The sequence below is a fragment of the Anarrhichthys ocellatus genome, unplaced genomic scaffold (genome assembly GCF_004355925.1).
Source record: "Anarrhichthys ocellatus isolate YVR2014 unplaced genomic scaffold, GSC_Weel_1.0 scaffold8, whole genome shotgun sequence".
NCBI classification, from domain to species: Eukaryota; Metazoa; Chordata; class Actinopteri; order Perciformes; family Anarhichadidae; genus Anarrhichthys; species Anarrhichthys ocellatus.
In genome coordinates this window covers 201,080-219,017 of record NW_022280038.1, presented here as the reverse complement: position 1 = coordinate 219,017, position 17,938 = coordinate 201,080, and the positions used below count along the sequence as shown (strand labels likewise).

The 17,938-nt window shown below is 44.4% G+C and overlaps 2 protein-coding genes across 9 annotated transcripts in view; both read right to left on the bottom strand.

Annotated features, from left to right (window-relative positions):
• Nucleotides 1-8,026, bottom strand: part of LOC116383984 (homeobox-containing protein 1-like) — a 16,224-nt gene extending 8,198 nt beyond the window's left edge. For all 4 annotated transcript variants that reach the window (XM_031848215.1, XM_031848216.1, XM_031848217.1 and 1 more), the window contains exons 1-5: nt 7,857-8,026; nt 2,445-2,948; nt 1,380-1,465; nt 1,138-1,248; nt 101-257 (exon numbers count right to left, since the gene is read on the bottom strand). In XM_031848215.1, coding sequence (XP_031704075.1) covers nt 101-257; nt 1,138-1,248; nt 1,380-1,465; nt 2,445-2,947 — 857 coding nt within the window. In that variant the 5' untranslated portion in view covers nt 2,948; nt 7,857-8,026. The remainder of the gene's footprint in view (nt 1-100; nt 258-1,137; nt 1,249-1,379; nt 1,466-2,444; nt 2,949-7,856) is intronic.
• Nucleotides 8,027-9,141: 1,115 nt separating this feature from the next.
• Nucleotides 9,142-17,886, bottom strand: tdp1 (tyrosyl-DNA phosphodiesterase 1). Of its 5 annotated transcripts, none has more exons than XM_031848472.1 (18): nt 17,851-17,886; nt 17,699-17,765; nt 16,573-17,443; nt 15,322-15,927; nt 14,814-14,857; nt 14,052-14,107; nt 13,862-13,958; nt 13,648-13,682; nt 13,160-13,252; nt 12,880-13,050; nt 12,572-12,650; nt 12,215-12,391; nt 11,649-11,697; nt 11,365-11,431; nt 10,932-11,039; nt 10,346-10,448; nt 10,139-10,241; nt 9,142-9,386 (listed from the first exon to the last, which is right to left on the bottom strand). In XM_031848472.1, the coding sequence occupies exons 4-18, from the start codon at nt 15,923-15,925 to the stop codon at nt 9,313-9,315; spliced, it is 1,860 nt and encodes a 619-aa protein (XP_031704332.1). In that variant the 5' UTR covers nt 15,926-15,927; nt 16,573-17,443; nt 17,699-17,765; nt 17,851-17,886; the 3' UTR covers nt 9,142-9,312. The 5 variants fall into 5 exon arrangements, with proteins under 5 accessions (XP_031704332.1, XP_031704328.1, XP_031704329.1 ...); XM_031848468.1 differs by having other exon boundaries at nt 16,568-17,443; nt 17,851-17,885; XM_031848469.1 differs by having other exon boundaries at nt 16,568-17,443; nt 17,699-17,882.
• Between the last annotated feature and the right edge of the window lie 52 nt (nt 17,887-17,938).

Here is a 17,938-nt window from a genome sequence, read left to right as displayed (position 1 = left end):
CACACACACACACACACACACACACACACACACACACACACACACACGTTATAATCCCGAAGCCGTTTAAACACCATACTTTGTTATACCTCCTCCTCACCTCTCCATAACTGCCAGGCACTCCTTCCTCCAGGTGAACCTGCTCCCACGCCGCAGACGGAAGCCCCCGGGGGCCGAGCTAAACGGAGGCGGGGCTTGCTGCCACTCCATCACGTCCTCCAGGCCCAATGGGGCGGCTCGCATGGCCAGAGTGGCTCCTGCAGTCACAAAGACAGGCTTTTTTCAGCACGTCGCATGCGATGCGCTGATAAATCACAAGCAGTTTTCTGTTCAGCGTCACTCCGCCTAAAAACGTCTCAAATTAAATTATTATTGAATATTGCTATGTACCTTTAGCGTGTGTACGCTTCATCATGAGACCACAAGGACAAAATAATTCATCAAACCCTGACATTTATCTGAGAGCATCGAGCCAATGAACCAAATTAAAGTCAAGAGATCTTAATTAAGGCACTGTGCCAGTTTTTGAAGGACGACGCAGGGATATCTAGACTGCACTGATTTTCTTCGTACATTCCACTGTGTTGGTCTCAACACAACGTAGTCATTGTTCAATCACAGAAAAACAGTTAACAGCCTCTCATTCCTGTAACCGGGGACGTCTCAAGGCGCCCATTAAAGTCGCGCATACATGCCACGGCTTTCTTTTCTGTCAGAAGAGACTCTTTGATGGCAACTCTCCGATCGCCGGAAGCCCGTCCTCTGCTACCAAACTGAGGAACTCACCTCCTAATTCATGTAGAAATCACAGCTACAAATACCAATGAGCTGAGGTAGTTTACTTCTGTGCTCTGGTGTGTCAGTGCCGTCAGTCTGGGGGTGTCCGGGGTCCTACTCGGGGAGACTTTGACAATGTGCGCGACGGCAACATGTTTTGAACAGATAACGAGCTCTTCCCACTCTGTTCTAGTAAGGATTGTCCTCGCAAGTCTGAAGGGATTGATTTTTGCTCAGTCAGCGTTAAGAAAACTCTACGTGGTATTACAGTCAGCACTGCAAGTCGGGCATTCAGGGCAGCTGCTTATTGAAAAACACAGTATAAAAAAGTATTTATTGTTAAGTGGAGGGTGGCGTTACCAGGGTTGGTCTTCTCCAGCTGGTACCATCGAAAGAAGGCCCGTTTCTTCTGCTCGCTGAGGTCTGATCCCTGCTGCAGGAGCCAGTGGGAGATCCGGCTCTGACTGATCCCTGGAGGGGGGAGGGGAGAGGAGCGGAGCGAGATCTGTATTGTCAGGAGGCTGGACGCCTGCCGGCATGTCAACTCTCTCTGGTGGCAATTCAGTGGAGCTGGGTGAAGTGCAGAGGACGTCGATACTCACCCGTTACCTGAGCGACCACGGCCTGGGAGATCCGCCTGTTCGCCAGGAAGGACTTAATCTCCTCTTTGATCATAGCACTGTCCCTCCTACAAGCAGCGGGGGGGGGGGGTACTGTTTTATCACAAAGTACCGTCTGACATTACACATATAGTGCGCACTTAAAACCAGCTGTAAATCTGCAATCCATATCTATCTATCTATATATATATATATAGCAGCAGCAGCTGCTGAGGCTGAATATGTGCATGAATCAGAGGCCAGACGCTGCTGTAATATTTGCTGCTTTCTGCTTTGATTTCATCTTCACACACCCTTGAATCAATACCGCTCTGATTGCTGCTGTCTGAATGTAGACTACAGATGAGGGGCACTAGTGACTGTGAGAGTGTGTGTGTGTGTGTGTGTGTGTGTGTGTGTGTGTGTGTGTGCGCGCGCAGTACTGTATGTCGAGTGTGTGTGTGTGTGTGTGTGTGTGTGCAGGAATTAATCCTTGAATCCTTCAGATTCAGTGTGAGCTACAGGCAGAGAAGCCAACCATCAGGCCCTGCCGTCTGCTGCAGCGGTCTACTCATTATGCTTCCAGTGGGCTCTAAAGCCACATGTACACTTTTGATTACAAAAATAAATCACAATAAGCTGAATTTTCATGCTAATTATATAATCAGGGAAGTGGTGGTCGTAGCAAGCTGTCAAGAAACTACTTGTAATCCAACGGCTCTAAATGCAGTTGGTCGGTGCTACTAACTTTCAGTCCGCCTCTCTTTAATACCGTCAGCAACAAGGTTAGGTTTCTTGGCACTCTGAGGAAATACTGCCAATGCACGAGACATGGAGTCCGCCAACTAGTACAAACAAGTTCATGCACTGAAGAAATCTACTGGGCAGAAAAACAAACTTGTCGTTACTCTCTGGTGAAGCGTGGTACCGCTTCAAAACATTCTGGGCATTCTTTGTGCTTCGATTTCTTGTCATTCATCAGCTGACGTCAGCTGGTCTGGCCTGCTTCTTCCTGGTCTAGCCAGTTCTGGTCCAACCTAGTCTAAGCTGAGTCCGGTGTGGTCTTACCTCATCAAGTCCTCCACCTTGTCGTCGACATCGATGTCCTCTTCACTGGTCTCAAACCCGTAGCCCGCCGCCATCACGCCGCCGCTAACCACGCCGAGAGGAAACCGGGGCGGCGACAGCTTCCCGTTGGTGACGGCAACCAGGCCGTTCTGGACCACCGCCGCCATGGCGACAGGCGAGGCCACTGGGATCGGCAGAGGCGGGGAGGCGGTGTCGAAGTTGTTGTTGGGCGACAGCGAGAGTCGGTTGTTCGGGAAACTTGTCTGCGTGGCGGTGGAAGTCATGGAGGAGGAGGCGACGACGGCGCTGGAGGAAGACAAGGAAGAGGAGGGAGGCACGTAGGGAGGTTTGCGGGCCAGCTTGTGTCCATGTTGGCGGTCCAGGTGGTCCAGCGTGTCCAGGGCGTGGAGGACCTCCGTCTGTGTGATGCCTGTCCTCCTTAGCCTCTGGAGGAGGTCGATCTGCTCGATGGTGAAACGAGGCTCCTCGCACTGCTGGAACATCCTGGAGGAGATCGAAACAATGACAAGAACGTAAATGGCAAAGAAATATTTAAAGAGTCGGTTTTCCAAAAACAGCAGTTAAAAAAAAAAAAAAAAGAAAAAAAAAAAAAGGCGTATGAGGAATTGTCAGAGATAACACAACAAAGTCCAGGACATCACGGGTCTCTGTTGTTCCATCGGTTCATCCTCGCCACATCAACTTGGAGACACACGACCACATCTCACACGCATGCCAATGAAAATAAATAGTAATATATTGGACTTCTTTTCCTTTATACAAGAAATATTGATTTTGGTGTATTAAAATGACTACTTATTAAGAAACGTTACCTAGCAGCCTCTGTTTGACCTTTTTCTTAAAGGAACAGTGTGTAAGATTTAGTGGCATCTAGTGGTGAGGTTGCAGATTGCAGCAAACTCAATACCCCTACCCTCCATTCACAAGCATGTCAAGCTACTCGAACAGGAACACGTATAAGTAAATATTGTTTCTAGAGCAGCAACAATATTTTTTTACAACAGAAAAGACAATATAAAGTCATATCTCACATGTCAATAAAATAGTTTATAAATGCTTTTATACAAGCTAATGTGCTGCGCTTGTGTGAACATAGATAGGTGGGTGAGAGTCTGCGGACAGAGCCGATGGAAATAGGTTTCACTTTTGTTTACATGCTCATGCTCACTGAACAGACGTATTGATAAAGTACTGGCTTTTTCCTTGCAAATGTTTAATAGCACTGACTTTTCTGTGTGTGTGTCTGTGTCTGTGTCTGTGTGTGTGTGTGTGTGTGTGTGTGTGTGTGTGTGTGTGTGTGTGTTAGTGTGTGGTTGGTTGGAGGAGCTCAGCCCCGACACAGAGAGCAGAGGAGATGCCCGCTGCAGAGTGATAATAACTTACACCAAAACATTAGAAAGTGCTAATAAAAAGCCACGGTAACGTCGGAGCTTATCAGTACTCCGGTCTTTAATCATTTAGCACAGAGGCCCGTTTAATACCGGGTTTCGGTGCCCATCCCTTACTTTAGTTAATGTCAAAATATAAAAGGCTCACTAGAGCCAGTGTTCATTCTGAGCTGCTGTAGAAACATGGCGGTGCAACATGGCGGACTCCGTGAAGAGGACTGTGTTGACATAAATGGCTTTTTTCTAAGCTAACGAAACCCCTAATGATTCTTAGTTTCAGGTCATTATACACTAATGAAAACATAGTTATACATAGCCAACAAATCCCCCGAAATGTTACACGCTGTTCCTTTAAGATCCTGTGGACCACATTAAATTGGAACTGTGGCACGCTGTCCTGATCTTGGGTTGCACTAAGATCTAAAACAAGCCGGTTCCACTACGGGCCCCGGTCCTGGAACGATCTGCAGGCAAAGCATGAACTGGAGAGCCTTATCCCTTCAAATGAATTTAAACTTAGAATAAAAGGAAGTAGTCACTACCTAGCTGCAGTTTGTTTTTTTGTCATATCTATTGTTGATCACTGCTGTGATCTGATGTTCTATGTCCTGTCTTGCTTAAGTCTCGCATGCAAAAGAGGCTTTTAATCTCAATGTGACTTCCTATTTAAATAAACGTTAAGATGTACTGTCGAGAGGAAATTGACACACATTGAGTGGCTCTTGCGTAAAGAACGCTGGCCATAAATATTGTCAAAAATGGAGCTTGTTATAAGGAAAATCCACATTTTCTACTCCTGATTCACAAATACATTTTCAGCTCATTGGTGACCTCTCTACAAGCTGAGCTTCACATCCCGTCAAGGAGACAATCACAGAACAAAATGGAAGAACGGTCACATCTGTTAGCTTCCTGCCAGCAGATTTACAGCGTGCACACACACACATCAGAGCTCAGCAGCTGCTATCCAGATATACAATGCATTCCTGCAGATTAAATACGGCTTTTATCATAGTTTCCAAGCCGTATAATCGTATAACGTGGCCCTGCTGTTATAATGTATGGTACTTATTCAAACCAAAAACATGCTCGCTACAATGTAGCTTTAAAAAAACACACTGATTTAATATCCTCGTAATAATAATCTGAACTGAACTGAGAGAGAGAGAACATAACGCATCGGTCTTGACGCTTTTTTTTTCTGATGCCGAGAAGGAAAAACAGGCCACAGCGGAGAATCAAAGTCATCAGAGCAGACATGTCAACACTTATATAGAGGAGGTTGTGTGTGTGTGTGTGTGTGTGTGTGTGCGTGTGCGTCTTGGGAAAAATGCCAAAAAAATTTACATTGCAGGCAGCCAAGCTCCATACTTTCTCCCACTGCTGCAGAGGATGAGTCACGCTATATGAAGTTAAGACTGATACATAGGTTCCATACAGGGCTGCTGAATTATGGGAAGAGGGTTCGGCTCAACTGTTATGTTTTCATTTCATACTAACGGATATTTTGTTGCAAATTAACAGCGACACACTTATCTCAGTGTGGTGTTTATCGAGCGTTACTTACCGTCTTCCTGCACGGCTGTCGCCGCAAAACTGATACGATGACACTCTGTACGGCATCTGGACTTGTTCCTCGTGATACGCTTTCAAACCAAAGTATCTGTGGTTTACGCAACATTTCTCTGAGCATGCAAAGGAAACTTAATTGATGGGTGATGAATACCATTATGGGTTTCTATTCATTCACTCCAGCCATGCCCAAACAAATAACTTTGAATTAACCCCGCCTTCGTTAGCCTCACAGTTCCCGGGTCATTCTTGCCACTGTCTGCGTTTGGCCAGAACCTTCCCTCTTTTATAATGACCCGGTTCCGTGTTTAGTCGCTTGACGTGCACTTGTGAATTGCGGGAACTACAACAAGACAACAATAACAAACACTGAAAGTTGGCCAGATGCTGTCTAATTTGGAATGATCCAAAGTAAACCAGATGGATCCACTGACTGTTCCACATAAGACCAGTGGCAGCCTCTGAAGCTGCAGCTACTTCAAGTTCGGTGCAGAGCAAGAAGGTGCTGACCTGCCCTGACATACACACTTCTAATCAGAAATAGTGCAATTGTCTGTCTCATAGTGGGCAGATTTCTTTTTTTTTTTACTTGTGATCACATGACCCCACTTGAGGCAGCGGGGCCAAAACAAACTCCTGCCTGGAAAGGACCTCCTCCGGTGCGATCACTTCCACTAAATGAGAGGCCGTATAAGCTGCCTTCATCCCCTTTGTTCCTCCTTTCCTGACCTCAGACATGAGGTGTGTGTGTGTGTGTGTGTGTGTGTCCGTCCTGTGAGTGAATTTCATCCTTCAACGCTTTGATTTACCTGGTCGTACAATATCTGGTGACATTCTGTTTTATTGTTCTCTCTCTTACCAGAGCTGAAACCACACACACACACACACACACACACACACACACACACACACAGGCAAAGAAAGACTAATTAGAAGCTTTGAAAATAAACCGCTCTGCATGAATGGAACCTGCTGACTGCTCCTACTACTGTGCTCCTATCAATTAAGTCGAGGCAAGTGTATTCCTATCACGACAGCACTACCGTTGTAAGGAAAGTTGTTGGAATTATTTATTTGGCTGTCGGATGGGTTTTGAGTCGACGCTTTTTATTCCCCACACTATATAGAAAGAAGACCCAGAGGACTCGGACAGCTTGGTGCTCACTAGAGTTTCAGTACATTAACAGAGCCTTTCCAGCAGCCACACTCCCTTTGGTAAGATAACATTGGCACAGTAAGGAAAAGGGTATCTTATCAAAGAACTCCAGATTGTGTCTTGTAGTTTGTATTAAAGAGGAAACTATGATATGTAAGAATGTAGGGATAGAGGATGTAGTAAACCTGGGTAATATTTTAACCGTGTTGACTCAAATCCTGAGGATGTCATTGAGCAAAGACACTGAACACCTACCAGCTCCAGGTGCTGCTCTGTAGCTAAACTTATCCTGACCTCTGACCTCCCCGTGGAGCAGAGAGCTTCTCAAACACGATTCCCCCCCCCCCCCCCCCCCCCCCCCCCCCCCCCCCAGAGGATTACATTGTGATCCATCTATGCACTGTGGTGATTGTCTCTCTAGGCTGAAGCGTTCTATCATCACACCTCCCAAAACAAACTTATAAGACTAGGCCCTCGCTTTTGTCCGAAACATGTTAAAGAGAAACCACCTCTCTCTTCCTGAACCCCGTGACCCATGATCCTAACCAGACGTGGCATACCTTTGAACTGTACCCCTGGTTGTATGCACGCGCCAGCTGAGCACATATACAAGTCATTTAATTACAGTCGGTAACTTTCTTTCTTTTTTTTTTTAACTGGCCTTGAAATGTAACCAGAAACGGAACAGCTGGCTCGTGTGACCGCAGACACTACACCGTAGCGATCGCAAATGTCGAGGTAGCCCCGGTGCGGAGTGCTCCACTTTCACGCCAAATCACATTGGGAAAATATGGATTTTAATTTCCCCCCGCTTCTGGGGAAATCAGCATGCCCGACAGAGGGTGTCTTAAGACGTTTCTATGGATAGTGAAGGACAACCCCTCAATCCGGCGTATTTAACATTAACTAATCCACTCCACGCACACCGGAATTGTACATTTTGTCGCTCGTTCGCCGTGATTGTCGCCACTAAAATACAACGTGCAGCGCGGTAGCGAGCGGTGTAGACCAACTGGAAAAGTTGACATTGTGTTTGATCAACTGTTTGTTAGTGGACTATGTGCAAGCCGAATTACACGCCGACTGTTTATGGTCCGGATAAGACCGTGTGTAACAGTTGAGGTGGTGTTGACGGCAACCGCCGAGTGAAACGCCGCAGCACAGCCCTATTTTTTGAGGAGTTTTCAGTTATCACCGCACGGAGAAAAGGAAATGTATCGGGCCAGCGGGATCGTTTGACGGCAGCAGTAGTTGGAGCTGCAGGACTTAACTTACCTTAATATTCCGGTCTACGAGCCTCCGCAGACGTGTGTTTGACCATATATCTGTTGCCTTGGGGCGCCGGGACACACGGACACTGACAGTTTTCCCAAAATGTCTCCTCTGTCTCTAATTGGGTTTCAATCCTCCGTCAGACAGATTCGCCTTTTGTCCGGCAGACAGGCGCCATGTTGACACAATGACGCAAGGAACGACGGGAGTCGCAGTTTACAGAACTTACTGTACGCGGTGCCAGTTTATTAGGTACACATGGCCAACGCTGAAATTCAATATATCAGCAGATTGACAACGGGGAGGTGGCACTGTAGGCTGTTTCTAACATGTTAAATATGACTTTATTATGTTTATGTAGCCTACGTATGACTGAGCTGTTATAATATGCAGCAACCAACTTGTTCGTTTTTTCAAAATCACTTTTCCTCATCCATGTTTCCCATGTATTTCAGCGTACACATTTAGATTTACTTAAACAGTATTTAAAAAAATATATTATCCAAATCTTTTTTTAATTGTGAATAAAAGCTCTCCCCAGTGCCTTGTGCTGTACCCTCAGAGCTGCAAAACATGGAACCAGACAGGTGGTCACAGTATTACAGTTTAGTTACATAACGCAGTCTCTCTAATTTCAGCACTCGGAACAAAAAGCACAGGTGCAGTTATCCTACTTGTGAGTCTTCTGAAGGTGATAACAGGGTCTTAGAACTCCTTTACCCAGAATGCCTGTGGTGTGTCAGGAACACAGGGAACTGTGTGTGACCCTTCGCTAGATCAATGACACTTGAGCTCATTACACAGAGAGCCCTGCTGGTTCGCATTCTAGCTGCTGAATCGGTGACAAATTAACACCTGGGAGACCATAGAATATAATTATCCACCTGGTAGGTGAGAAGACCTGCAGTGCTGACCACCACTGCTGTATGAAAGGAAACATGTTACAAACTGTTAACTCTCTGCAAGTTTCACAAACACTTTGCTGACTCAGTGTTAGGAGTTGCCAAAATATGAGCCCACCTGACCTCTAAAAGGATCAATTTGTTCTCTCACTGCTCATAATTTGACGACCTACAGTGCGTCTAAAGAATACAAACAAAATGAATGAATCCCTGAGTGATAACGACGGCTTCCTGTCCACGTTATGATGTTTGGTTGGACGGGCCTCGTGTAGAAAAAACAACTGAACATTAATCTTAGTGAGCGCCTAATCTAATGAAATCAATATGTTTAACTCAAACTAATGAGACGTGTGCATTCACATTCAAATCCTTACACCACACCTGGACAATGAAAACAGTATTTTATTTATTGGTAGAAAACATGAGTCTACAGTCAGGTATAAAATATAAAAATAAATGTTAATGACAACTAACACCTACTGTAGCTACAGTACTGACAATTACAAACAAAGCAGTTGTAAAGTAACAGAGATGTGTCTATATATGTGTGTGTGTGTTCAGGAGGGAACCCAGATGTTGCCGTGTGTGTCGGGAGGCTGGCTGTACGGAATGTTCCAGATCCAAGGCTGATCTGAAAACAAAGACAAGAGGTCAGTGACATTAAAATATAGAGAATACATTGTGTCATATATTCGAAAAATGGCAATGGCAGCATTTATGCCGTCTTCATTGACTGTTTCAGTGGAAGAGCATGCTCCACTCCAAGATCATCAACGGCTCTGGCTTCAGAAATAATTTATATTATACGATATGCTTTGAATTCAACTAATTCTGCAAGAAAACTGCCAATCCATTCAACCCTCATTGGTGGAATTATTACGATTCACGCTGAACAAAACACATGATATAGTGCCAATTCGGCAGAGTTGTCCTCCGATATGTCGATTCCCCAACAGCACTTTCTGATGAGGACAATTTGGGGAATGGATTTTGTTTGACGTCTGCAATTAATTTGTTGAACACAGCAGAGGGAGAGTCGCACAACACAAAACACAGCTCGGTTGACAGGTTAGCTGTTGAGACTAATTTGAACCTGTGTTTCGTGGAAGAAATACTGTTTCCTCTTCAACCTCTTTACAGCTATGGTTTTAGTATAAACTATTTCACCTAAATGCCACTAGATGTCACTGTGACTGCACTTCAAGGTAAAGCTTAAAGACCACAGAGTTCAGTATAAAGCTGAAATCTGACATTACATTTTTTTCTTTTCAGTCGAAAAAGTAGTAGTAAAAAGCAAAGACCATGTGGTATTTTAACCAACAGACTCACTGAAGAATCCAGTCTGTGCATAAACACACACACACACACACTTCTGTTGTGTACCTTTAGGAGAGTAGCATGTGGGGGGGAGGTCAAAGGGCACAGGGAAACCAGCAGAGGAGGAGACAGGAAACTGACTTTTGTGAACGGGGAAGGTCTTCATGTTCTGAAAGGAGATAACCACACGTTACTGTACGCCGGCTCTGTAAAGGTTTCACTGTTACTCAGCACGCGTCATACTGCCGCTGTTTGTCCGTGTGTTGTTCTTACGAAGGCAGAGGGCACGTAGAGGACTCCCAGCTCGTATGAACGAACCATCACCTGAGTCTTGCTCTTCTCCAGCGCACCCCAGGCTGCTTTGGACAGGTTGGCACTGAAACACACACGTTTAAAAACACAGAATGTTAAGATGCAGCATATTAATAATCGGAATATGATCATCTCAATTCATTTTCAGTAGGATAGGATTTGAACGCAGTGCTGCGCAAAAAAAAAAGTTATGTTTTGTATACAACACACAGTATGCTAGGGGGAAATTAAATCAGAAAAGTTGTCTTTGTGTTGATTAACAATAAGAAAATAAGTTTGTTTTTATATAGAAAATAAAAAACTATTAAAGACAATGGATTTTTGAGAATCTAGTGAAAGTACTTCATAATGAATTTGAAGGTGAAACTCTAGGATAAACGTTAATGGTACCATTTATTTAGCGGGTTACCACAACAGTTTCAGCAGTAAGTAACATGTGAGATATAGGAGAACCAATCAGAAAATCACATGTACACACAAAGACACATGCATAACAAACACATTTCAAAAAAATCTGCAAATACAAAGCTAGAGCACACACACACACCTTGTGACGAGGAACCAGGCAAGCTGAGTGAAATCTGGTGACGCCCTCATGTAGGTCTTGATGTGTGGCATGGCATGACTCCTTCCTGTTGCAGTTGCCTTCCAACGGCTACACACACACACACACACACACACACACACACACACACACACACACACACACACACACACACACACACACACACACACACACACACACAATCTGTGGAATTGAACTTGATGGAATGTATAAATGTGAATATGGCTGTGTCAACTCAGCTTAAATCATCCTGTACGTAGCCCTGCCCCATCATTTCTGACCAAAGTTCAAATACAATTTAGGTGTGTGTAAACTTGTATGGTGTGACCAGCTACTTGGGTGCAATATGGGTATTATTTTTTTTTTTAAAAAGATATCCTGACTAGCTAACCGGTTTAAACAGAAGTCTGCTTACTGGAAGAAGGAGTGGAGCCAGAGTTGTTTCTGAGCCGTCTGGAAGCTGTAGGGAAGAGAGCCGCCCGCTGGAGGACAAAAGACACGTAACAGTCACCAAATGATCCAATGCTAGATCCATCGAGCAATTAGATGTTCAAAGTGAATGATTCAATTAACAAATAGAAAGCAAAAAGACTGCAAATGTGATCATGCTGTGAATTTTACCTGCATTTAGTAAAGGTTGTGACCTCTTCCACACATGACGTTAACAAATTCAATTTAAAATTTAATTTAAAAACTTACCTGGATAGCCTTCTAAACTAGTCCTCACATCTTCAACTGATGGATACACCTGTGAAAAAAGATGAACCAATAAGCGGCTTGTTATAATTTTGAGCTAGTGAGGCTGTGCAACTCTTGCTGAACTGTGGCCAAACATTGCAGGATTTACAAGTTGTATTGCTTATGTTTTTAACTTTTTATATGCAAGAGAAAGACAGTATTGTTTATTCTTTCAATAGTTATGTAGTTTTACTTTAATTTATTTTTGTCTTAGACACACAATACATTACAAGCAAGAGATCGGTTACTCATGCCAACAGGGCAGGTAAGGGTTAACTTTTCAAATCAAGCATTATTGTGTCTGGAACACTTTACAAATCGGTTTTAGGCGATCAACTGTCCTGGAGGGAGGAAGTGTAAAAATCATCTACCACTTTAAAGCTGAGGCAAATGCTATTCTCTATTAGAGAACACAGCAGCAGCTGCAGAACTCGCAGAAAACCTAATTTGCATCGAATCATTTCGTCCTGTGGATTTGAACGCCGCATCACAAAAGCAAGGGTCGAGTGGGTTCTACGGGAACGTACCAAGTGCATGGGGGGTTCTGGGCGAAGAGAGGATTTCCCCAGCGTGGTCATGGTGCGCTGAAATTCCCCCGTCAACCATTTGGTCTTATCCACTCCCATAGAGCCGATGCTGGAGAACTGGCCAATCACAGGCCACCTCTCCTCCCCGGGAACAGGATCTGCGTGGTCATACAACAGCTAATACAACAAGAAGAAGAAATCCCAATTAGAGACCACGTTGAAATTCTTACATTTCATCACATTTTAAAGTGCTGTTGTCAGTGTCTTCTGAGGTTCCACCAGCAACATTTAGATATTTTTCCAATTCCGCCTGGTAATCAGGGTGTTGTCATCTGATTAAAGAGGAGAAATTTTTACCTTCCTCAGCCTCAGGTGGCCCCAGCGCTCCATGTCTGAGCCAACATATCTCCCAGGGGTTGAGCCGACCAAATAAACCCTAGTAATAGAAGATATGCGTAGAGGATTATGAGTTAATCCAGATTTTGTATTCGCTCACATCTACACTGAATGTAGCAGGGCCATCATTTAGCAGCAGATCAATGTCTATATCTATATACCTGGTTGAGTTATTGTTATATGGCTACTCCCATCACAGAAGACGCTCAACAATAACGTGTGCATCATATGCGTACGCATGCGAGCGACCGCACGCGTCTCGTGTTTACCTGGCCTCTGACAGGTTGTGCTCTTTGATTCGCCGGATCCACTCCTCGAGTTCTGGTGCGCGGTACGACGCCAGGTATTCCAGCAGGTCCCTCTTGAAGAAGGTCGATGACTCGCCTGCGCTGTCATCGCTGCCCTCCGGTAACCGTGGAAACACGGGGCTCATCCACATCCTGGTTTGGAAATGATATATTCAGGGGCGACTGGAAACAATATGAGACTACTGACGTTCTCAAGTTCACGTTGCTGCTGGGACTGATGTGTACAACAAGACAGACTCACCCTTGTGTTTTCTGGTACCAGTCGGCTCTGATGAGGTTGGAGGTCAGAATGATGACTCTGAAGCCTTCCTCATACCACAGCAACATCATCTTCCTGCACAATGACACACAATTGTCTGCTTTATAAGGCAACAACTAAGAGACCTGTTAAATATGCAATGCACGTCACTAACTGTTATAAAGTCACCTTCTGCAATTCCACTGACTGTATCTGCATTTTCAGCACACATTCATGTTTAATCATTTCATCCAGAACGTAGGGGGGGAATTTAGAAATACTCCATACAAGTTACACGTTTATATAGGTTGCTAACAGTGCAATAATGACAGACCTATTTCGATTACGCGACTGTGACTACGTCCACTTCTATAGTGTGGACCAAAATGGTAGACCGACCGACCGAGCCTTACATAGAGCTGCAAACAAAATCTGAAACTGATGTGAAAAAAAGAGCAGGTATGATACCAGGCAGGAAGAGAAAAGCTTACGTGTGGTGAGTTCCAAAAGCAATATCCAGCTTGGCCTGTCAGGGAGAGTCACACACACATCAGTCCAATTTAAAGGGAAAATCCGGGACCTTATTAACAGGAATATCTCAGCGCGATTATCCTACGTTACAGCTCAGTGTATGTAATATCAGCCTAACTGCGCTTCAGAGAAGCTGATGTTGAACAACTGTGTCCTGTGGTGGTGAGTCTGTACCTGGCAGAAGCGAATGTGTGGAAAAGGCTGAGCCTGCTTGAGCAGCCGGGCCTTGGCCTCCCTCTTATCTCCGTGGACGATCAGAACTGGACGATCCCTATAGACACAACACCAATCTCCTTTTAACTGTGACTCGCTGTTAAAGAAAAGTCCAAACTAATTCATGGCCGACTGCAGAAGCAAAGCTTACCTAAACTCTGGTGGGTACTGCTTAACCATCCAGGCTAAATCAAAGCAGTAGTTAAACTACGAAGAAAGAGAGTGCATTTGTGTTAATGGACGAATTTCTCTCCAACACTGATAAGAAGATGCATACAAGAGTCTACAGCGGTGGTTCTCAACCTGGGGGTCGGGACCCACAAGAAGGGTCAGCAGGTCAGGGGGACAGAAAAAGTCACAGAAGACATAAAAAATCCACAGCACCTGGAGCACATTGGACAACGTCTATGTGCTAGCTGTTCAAACTAAACTAAACTGGGGGGGGGGGGTCTAACTAAACTGGGGACTCGAAAAGGTTGACAATCGCTGGTCTTCAGCCTTGCTAGCAGCTAGCTGTGAGAATTTGCTTGCGCTAAATGCTAACATCAGCACGCTAACATGCTCACCATGCAAACATGCTGATGTTTAGCAGGTAAAAAGCTTACCATGTTTCCCGCCGCAGTTGAGCATATTAGCATGCTAACGTTAGCTAATTAGCACTAAACATAAAGTCCAGCTGAGGCTGATGTGACTGTGATTAGTTTAGTATTTTTGACCAGATGAAAATTTACATGTTGTCCGAAGTTAGTAGGACTTATCCTCTGGAGACCAGGAGTTTTGTACAATAGTTCACAGCAATACATCCCATTGTTGTTGAGATATTTTAGTCTGGACTGAAGTAGTAGACCGATCAACAGACCCACATTGCCATGGCTTTAAAAAAAACAAACCCACAGGACATAACTTAACTCACCTGAGCAGACTCTTTCAGGGTCCCAAATAATGGCGAGAGAATGTCTAGATGAAAGAAAAAGTACAGGTTACTAGAATAGAATGTAATGTATAAAAGACGGATGACGAGAGGTGGTAGCTGTACTCTGATTTCAAACAGTGAAAAGAAACTAGCACCTTCATCTCACCAGAGGGTTTCTCCACCTATGAGATCGCCCTGCTGCCATTTCATAAAGTGACACAACAAAAAAGTTTTAACACACAAGCAGAGCCAAAAAACAAGTAAGGTGAAGATATTCAGCCTCCATTCACCCAGAGAGCATGCTCAGCTTTTCAGACTGGGAGCTTCCCAGCACACTGAGCAACTCTACTGGATCAATGAAGGAGATTTGGAGTTGAAAAGAATGAGTGATGCCAGACATCCTGCTGGTCTGGAATATAAACTTGCAACACTGATCAAAAGCATGATTTCACTGTTACTCGAACTGAACTGTCGGCACCAGATGTTATTTACATGAAGCTCTTCTCACCTCTGATGTGCAGAGCCCCACTGTTGTACTTCCTGTCCAGCCCTGTGACCTTGTTGAGGTAAAACCTGTAGGTGTCGTTCAAACAAGGAACACTGGACTCAAAGAAGTCCTCTGGCTCGTCGATGTAGTAGAGGCGACCGTGGGGACTCGGAGGGCGCTCGGTCTCTTCCTTCAGTTTCTTCGTTTTGGGGCTCGGAGGGCCCCTCTTAACGAGGCCCTTCCCCTTCACATCTCCATCGTCATCATCGCTATCTGAGAGAGCCCAGCTTGAGCCGTCCGACGCCTCTTTCTTCCGCTTTCCAGCCAACGACGGACTGGTTTCACACTTCACTGGATTCAACTGGTTCGTTGCTGCCGACTGTCTGGCCTCAGAGCCGACGACAAGTGAGGATACAGGGGCGTTAACTGGTTCTGGTTTCACCTCCACAGCGGCTGTTACTGGTTCCACTTTGGGGCTAGGGGGTGAAGCAGACGGATGGGAGCCGTGACTGGATAGAGCGGGTCGGTGGGGCCCGGACGTTGTGGTCCCAGAGAGAGGAATAGCCTCGTCATCGTCGTCACTGCTGGAGATGGTCCACCTGCCATGTTGACTGTCCTGAGACATGCCTGGCCAGAGATACAGAGAGTTCAAAGCATCAGCTGAGCATCAGGATGAGAGCAAGCCTGAAGTAAAAGCCACTGGTCATTCAGACCGGATGGCACCAGTCTGAACTGATGGGACTGGGAGACCTCCAGCAATTAAAAGACCAAGCATGACTTGATGTAGCTTAAATTGGTGGTGATCTGTGACAATTACTGTTTATTAAAAAAAAGATCCCAATAAAGACGGGTTTCATTTTAAATGATGTTTGCAGCTGGAAAAACCCAAGTGACAGTATGTCAGCATTTGGCTATTTTGAATGAATGCAAAGTGCAAAGTCAAAAACATGGGACTAACTCCTGGGTCTACATTGTAAAGTGTGTAATATTAACTACATGCGTATGTGCACAATAACATCAAAGCATTCGACGAAATCGTTCAAAAACGGGCAAAATATGAAATATACGCAAAAATACAGCGCTAAAAAAAAAGTTTAGACTAATGATTAACACAGTAAACACAAATAAAACTATATATATATATATACACACACAAATAGAACAGATCATGCAAGTTCTTCCATTTGCAAGCGATAAGATGATATCACAGTGTTATTGTTATGAAGAGCGTAAATGACGTAACATAAAGGCCGCGCGTGATACTTGCTTTACCAAGTCAGATAAGTGAGCAGCAGCACAGGCGAATCACGTTGTGACTTATCACTCCACCGCTGAACGGACTTAATACAATACATTCCCATTAACAAACCACAGTGCACGAGGTGCACAGGGAACACGTGTCCGGGTCGGAACTCCTTTTTCCTGCTTTGTTTTGTAGTTCCGCCTCAACGGCGGGACGTAAATACAAACCAGCGACTAGCTGATAGCTTTATCAAATAAGGGCTATTACACAAATATAAATCAGTTGGTTTGTTCAACATTTAGTCGTTGATTATTTTTGTTGTTTTTGTAAATTTATTAATCATTTTTGTTTGATGTTTATTAAGTTAGTTAGTCAGTTATTTCTGTAAATTACATTGTGACTCAAATTAACTGGCCCACTCCTTGGTGAGTGAGGACCACCAACCACTGTTTAAACAAACAGTTAATATGGAGATTGGCAAAAAAGCATTCTAATTTATTATAACTTGCTGTGTAACACATGATGTGTTCAAAAATGTGAGGATTTGTTGCTTTTCCTTTTTAATGAGTTTAATCATTTTCATTTATCCTGAATCATTTGGAATGGTATGAAGGTGTCACTTTGGGCTCTGAGAACTCGTGATGGCATTTTTCACTGTTTTAAGATTTTTTACAAGGCAAACAAATCAACTGACTAATGGGGAAATAATCAGCAATTGATCCATAATGAAAATAATCCAGCTTCTTTCGTCCTCCGCAGAGCGAATGCACTGCTGGTGATCTGAAGGCCGGCTAAAGTTTCCAGCAGCTTGCTGATGAGGGATCGAAGAAGGGTTTCCACATCCACCTCTGCTCCTGAGCGGATGACTGAGACAAACATTTGAATGCCCTCCAATGTGACCTTTAGAGACAGAGAGAGAGAGGAGAAGATGAAGAAGAAGAAGAAGTGAGTGACTGTATGTAATGAGGCGCTTTTCTTCGTCCAGTTCGTCCAAGAGCTCTTGCTCCATGTGACTGAGACAGAAGTGCCTCGCTGTGATCCAGGCCTGTGCACGTCCCTCTTTAGTTATTCTCACCAGGAAGGTAATGCAGCTAGTAGTATATTGTTGTATTGTATGCTATAAAGTGTCACGTGCAGGAGCTATGTTGTACTCACCGATTCAGCCACGAGAGGCTTTCTTGCCTCTGTCATCTCTGTTATTTCATCACCTTTATCATTTAACCTTTCAAATAAAAATAAAATAATCTGTTATTCATCTGCAGATGAATAACAGATTATTTTATCCACAGGTTAGAACATGTTCTAACCTGTGGATAAGAAAGCTTTAGTGTAACATCAATGAGCAGCTTAACGCCTTCTTCCCGGAAGCTTCTTCCTGACAGCAGCCAGGTCTTC